The sequence below is a fragment of the Akebia trifoliata genome, chromosome 8 (assembly GCF_017979445.1).
Source record: "Akebia trifoliata isolate Shusen 1 chromosome 8, ASM1797944v1, whole genome shotgun sequence".
NCBI lineage: Eukaryota > Viridiplantae > Streptophyta > Magnoliopsida > Ranunculales > Lardizabalaceae > Akebia > Akebia trifoliata.
The window spans coordinates 18,873,254-18,879,080 of NC_141382.1; the positions used below are offsets into that span (position 1 = coordinate 18,873,254).

General features: G+C 45.5%; 1 protein-coding gene across 1 annotated transcript; it reads left to right on the plus strand.

The window, feature by feature from the left end:
• The first annotated feature begins 224 nt into the window (after nt 1-224).
• On the plus strand, nt 225-1,233 carry LOC147396336 (uncharacterized). The gene is made up of 4 exons (XM_086450093.1): nt 225-278; nt 561-782; nt 868-927; nt 1,006-1,233. Exons 1-4 carry the CDS (start codon nt 225-227, stop codon nt 1,231-1,233), a joined length of 564 nt encoding a protein of 187 aa, XP_086306219.1.
• Nucleotides 1,234-5,827: the final 4,594 nt, after the last annotated feature.

Here is a 5,827-nt window from a genome sequence, read left to right on the forward strand (position 1 = left end):
TATCTCTTTTGCAGATCTTCTCTGTTACTTTGCGAGACCTTCCCCGCACCGTTAGCGGGAGGCAGGAGGTGAGGAACGCCTATAGGCGTAACACCAGGCGACAGCGCTACCCCTACTTTATTGGTGAGCAGAGATATACATTCTATCTAGGGGAGCGCTTGTTCTTTCAGCATGACGGGAGTCTTCGCATCCCTGTCGCTCCACCTGAGCCTATCTCGGGTGCGATGACGGTGGATGAGTATCTTGCCCAGGCGAGGGGCGTAGATGCTGCTGGACTGGTGAGAGGGGGTGACTACTAGGCGTGGTTCCGAGAGGCCTCTATTGGGTGCATTATGCCTGCTGTCACTGCCCGGGCCAGGATCACTGAGATTGGAGGGGTCCTTCTACAGGAGCATGCTGTCACGGTATATATTTTATCATTGCCCGGGCCAGGATCACTGAGATTGGAGGGGTCCTTCTACAGGAGCATGCTGTCACGGTATATATTTTATCATTGCCTTCCTTCTTTTAGAATTTTCTACTTTTTATCATTCTTACTTGGTTGACTTTCTTGTTTTCAGGCTGATGATCTTCGTCGTCTTCGAGAGGGTTACGATGTGATCGAGGCCCAAGCGACGAGGGCAGTGGAGATGGAGAACAGGTGGAGGGCCTCTAGGGCGGAGGTGGAGGAGCAGGCTGCTCGGTTGGAGGAGCAGGAGGCTCGTCTCGAGACTCAGGCGGCCCGGATCCAAGAGTTGGAACTGGAGATGGCCATGCGTGAGTCTCGCTTTCAGGCTGAGATGGTACGTTATTTCGCTTATTTTCTGTCTTGTAGCTCGTAGTTCATGGTATTAAATTTTGACGGGTCCCAACATATGATATTTCCAGGACTACTATCGACGCCGAGATGGAGCGAGCACCTCTGCGCGGCCTCCGACACCTCCTAGGGTAAGTACTTATATTTTAGCCGTTCATTTCTCTACCCATGCTGCATATGTCATTGTGCTTTGTTTCTCTTATTTTCAGGCCTCCCCTTCTACCGGACCTGTTGTCCCCGGTGTTGATCTCGCGGGTACTACGGAGCAAGATGCTGCCCTGGATGCGGAGCTATTCTTCACGGATTCGGAGGGACGGTTGCGGATGCACGGCCTACCTTCTTCCGGGGTGTCTGGCTCGGGTGCGGTGGCTGGATCTTCTTCTGGAACTATCCCAGAGACTCAGAGTGCTCGGGACGATGCTCCCCCCTCTGTCTGACTTTGTTTTTTTTTTATTTTTTATGTACCTTGCAAAACATTAGATGTTTCTATATTAGACTTTCAGCTATTGTATGCAGACATTATAACCTTGGTATATATATATGCATTTATGCTCATTGTTCCTTGTATTTGTTACATTGTCATGACTATATGTGTAATTCATTCGAACTTCTCGGGTGAGATATCGTTCATTGGGGTTCTTGAGTCCTTTCGAGTGTCGGTGGGTCTATTGGCGGGTAAAGGGGTGCGACGAGGGTCCCAAGGACCCTTCGAGTGTGCTCTTGAGTGGTGTGAGTCGTTTGGGACTCATGGCGAGTAATGTGGTCCTTCGAGGTCTAATTTGGCATAATATGATCTTGACGAGTTCCCATGTGCCCGATATATATCTCGAGAAATTTTGCGAGTTTTGAAAACATTTATCGAGCATGTAGGAATTCCTTAAGATAAACGTTAGATAATCCGGAATTATCAGCACTTCTACTGATTTGGTCCCGAGGCTGAAGAATGTTCTGGTCCGTGTTCTCAGCACGGATGGACTTTTTCAATGTTCATCCGTTCCAATAGCACGGATAGGGTATTTTATGTCTTATCCGTGCTATGGGAACGGATCAGTCATATCTTGCTTCATCCGTGTTGTTGGCACGGATGAGTTATCTTTGATTGCATCCGTGTTTTGGGCACGGACCAGCATGATTTACTTAAGCTTTCACCTTGCCCTAACATCTCACTTTCACCTTTACTTCCCTTTTTACTTTTGGCCGATTTTTACTCTTCTTCTTCCCTCAAGCTTCTTCTCAAGCTCTATGGAGGTGTCATCCACTCTTCCCAACTTGAAAAGGTATGGCATTGTTGACTCCTTTTTGAGTAGTTGGATAGATAGCATGGACAATGATGATAGAGCTCGATGGTGCTTGAACAAGTTGGGGTTCACCCTCTCGTTGCCTAAGGTCCCATTGCAATGGGGTTTGATTGAGGCTATGTTGGGGTATTGGATTCCCGAGCTTAATCTTTTCCGGTTTGGGGTACATGAAATGACTCCCACTATCGAGGAATTTGAAGTATTGTTGGGGCTTGAGATATCGGGCCCCGTCGTGATTCCGCCTTTGCGTGATGGATTCCGAAGTGAGGCTTCCGATTTTTTGGGTATAAATCACAAATTTTTGAAGATTCCGGATGGCGGATCGGTTTTGAAGACAATGTCCAAGTCTTTTTTGGTGGACCGCCTCACGGATCCCTCGAAGCCTCTGATTCATTTTAATGCTCTCACTTTGATGGCGGTGAGTCAACTCTTGTTCCCGAGTGGCGGAGACATCATAGATCTTTCTCTTATTCACGTTGTGCAACAAGTCCGGGAGGGACGCCGGTTGGCCCCGATGCTTTTAAGTGGAATGTTCCAATCTCTCACGACTTGTTCTTTGGGCCACGATCGAACTTTTCGAGGATGTGCTCCCCTCCTGCAGGTAAATTCCATTTTAGTTTGGATTAAAATTTTGAATTAGAATTTATTAGTTTCCCAAGTTTTAGAATACTCCTGTTATTGTAGCTCTGGTTCATGGATCATCTGGCTTCAACTGAAGTGGTTAATCGCCCCTTTTGCGTGAATGCCGATCTCGTACTTATGATGTCGAAGCGAGTTGCTCCTTTTATCTCAGGCGGCAAAGAAGAATGGTATTCTTTTGTCGGCAACCTTGATGATGAGGAAGTGAGATGGGTTGGTGCCTTCCAACCTCGAGGTCCCCCGTGATTGCTTTTGATGGGGCTCGTTTCCTTGTTTTGATTGGTCTTCACGAGGCAACTCATTACGTACCACTTCGGGTTCTTCGTCAATTTGGCTATGACCAAGGCGTGCTCCTCCCGAAAATTTAGTGAGTTGGTTGGTTCGTTGTCGACTACACTTCTGAGTCGACTCATGAAAGAATGGGGTCGGGTTGAGGTTCTGAGTCGACCCATCTTTGCAGCACACCAGTTCCGGCATACTTGCATTGGATTCAAGAGCTTGTTTCTGGGAGACCATCGGTATCCATAGTTCCTCGGACACGCCCTGGCGCTTCATCTTTCTTTGATTATCGAGATCGAGTTGAGGAGTCTCAAATCGATCATCGTCGAATTCAGGCTATTTGGCTCAAATCCAAAAAGAGGATGCAGAAAGAGATTGCTCGACTGACATCTGCCCTTGCCCAGTCCGGAAGTGGTGATAGTAATGAAGTGGCTAGGCTTCGAGCTGAGGTTGATGAGTTGAGGGATCGACTTGCCCAGTGTCCTCATTTTGAGGACTTTGCAGCATACTTGGTGAGTTGTGATGCTTCAGATGCCGAGAAAGTGATGGTGAGTCAGGTTGCCCGGATCCGTGCCTTGGAGGAACGCCTTGACTCTTTTTTCATTTCTCCCCATGACATTTGATTGACTGTGTTGGATTCGCTCTTTTTTTTTTATTTCTTTTGTATTCTCTTTTCCTTATATAAATGCATGTAAAATATTGAAGGATTAACGCGAAGAAAATAGGTTTTGTACTTACTTGGCCTCAGGTATATCTATTGTTCTTGAAAACTTGAGGTTTTGTTGAATACATTTTAGATTTGTCGTCATTGGCCAAAATAGTAGTTTTGAAATGCAATTTTGTGAAATGCTTTTATCAAATGGGTGTGATAAATTCAGAGTTTGCCAAATCTTTGGTTGTGACGATTTTGGTGCTTTTGCTCAGCACGGGTGATACAGATGCCAATTATTCTTTTGGTTCCTTTAGAATCATTCCCAGTGCCCTGGTATCGAAAGGTCGTTATTCGTTTGGGGTCTCGGAATTTTTGGATGGATTTTACCGTTCACAGTTTATACTCTTGCGGGCCAGGAGTTTTTTTTTTTGTTTTTGTTTTTGTTTTTTTTTTGTTTGCCCTTATTGCCCCTGGTGCCAGTTACGGTTTTCACCAGACCCGGTTTCCACATTTTTGCGCATCGACGTCCTTTTTGGGATTTTCATCGTGCCGGTGGCTTTGATCTTGTCATAGTCTGATTCTTTTACTCATAGCGTCCTTTCGAATTTTCACTATGCCCTTTCAGACTATGCTTGTATCTTTAGTTTTTTACATTATAATTCTGTTCGGAGTCCCTGTGTCTCTGTGGCTTGGTGACTCAAGTTGAGCTACGAGATCGGCGACTCAACTCTTGTAGTGGCACTCTTTCTCGAGTAATAGATCTGGATTCCCCTCTCGAGTTTGCTGACGACTATTCGTGGTTCGGTGACTCAAGTTGAGCTGTAAGATCGGCTACTCTACACTTTGAGTACTCTTTTTTTTTGAATATTCGACCTGGATTCCCCTCTCGAGTCTTCCAACGACTAATAAGACTTCGGAGATCCGGACCAAGTTGCAAGATCATTGATGCTGTCATTGTCATTGGGTTGCCCTAGGACATTCCCTGATCAAAAAGGACTTTTGTCGGGACGAAACGTTGGCCTAGGCTAGTGGTGGTGAAAGGTTACAAAAAGGATTAAGGTCTGGATATATTAGAGCGGTTTAGACATGGGGCTTGTCTATTTTTGTTTCGAAAAGGTGATCTGCATCTCCTCCCAGCGTCTCTCGAACTTGTTTAGGCTGGAGATTTGGGTCGAGCTCAGATCAAGTGTCCGAGTTTTTTTTTTTTTTTGTATTTTTTAGCCGTTCACAGTTTATCCTCATGCGGGCCAGGAGTAGCTGGATGCTTTTGTTTTGATGATGATATTTTTTTTTTTTTTTTGACTTACCCCTGTCTTAGGTTAAGAAATGAACGTGATGGCTCAAAAAGGGTTGACTAGGGTTAGATTTGTTGGTTTAGAACAGCAAAGATGGCCTTTCGTCATTTCAGGGTCAATTCTTAGGCGTAGTATTTTTTTTGACAGTGTCAGCATTGATCGGTTGCGGGAAGACTTGTCCGTCCATCTCCGTAAGGATCAGAGCTCCTCCCGTCATCACCTTCTTCACGATGAATGGTCCCTCATAGTTCGGTCTGAATTTTCCTCTGGCGTCTTCTTGGATCGGCAAGATCTTCTTTAATACAAGGTCTCCTGGCGAGAAATCCCTAGGCTTGACTTTCTTATTGTAGGCACGAGCTATTCGCCTCTGATAAATTTGCCCATGGCAAATGGCTGCGAGCCGCTTTTCTTCGATTAGATTTAACTGGTCGATCCGAACTTGGATCCATTCGGTTTCATCTAATTCTATTTTTTTTAAGATTCGGAGGGAGGGAATCTCCACCTCTACGGGTAAGATTGCTTCCATTCCGTAGACCAATGAATATGGAGTTGCCCCGATCGAGGTTCTAAACGAAGTTCGATAGGCATGGAGTGCAAAAGACAACATATCGTGCCAGTCTTTGTATGTAATTGCCATCTTCTCGATAATTTTTCTTAATATTCTTGTTGGCTGCCTCAACTGCTCCGTTCATTTTAGGTCTGTATGGTACGGAGTTGTGATGAGTGATCTGGAAATCTTCGCACATCTTGACCATATCCCTGTTTTTGAAGTTCTTAGCGTTATCAGTTACTAACCCGCTGGGAAGTCCATACCTGCAGACGATGTTATTCTTGACAAATTTCAGGACATTGCTTTTGGTGACGTTGG

Bases quoted from the DNA above. Each gene is read 5' to 3' on its own strand.
- LOC147396336 (XM_086450093.1), top strand. From the start codon at position 225: ATGACGGTGGATGAGTATCTTGCCCAGGCGAGGGGCGTAGATGCTGCT. The intron at 279-560 runs GTGAGAGGGGGT...TCTTGTTTTCAG, and splicing joins GCGTAGATGCTGCTGGACTG to GCTGATGATCTTCGTCGTCT. The intron at 928-1,005 runs GTAAGTACTTAT...TCTTATTTTCAG, and splicing joins GGCCTCCGACACCTCCTAGG to GCCTCCCCTTCTACCGGACC.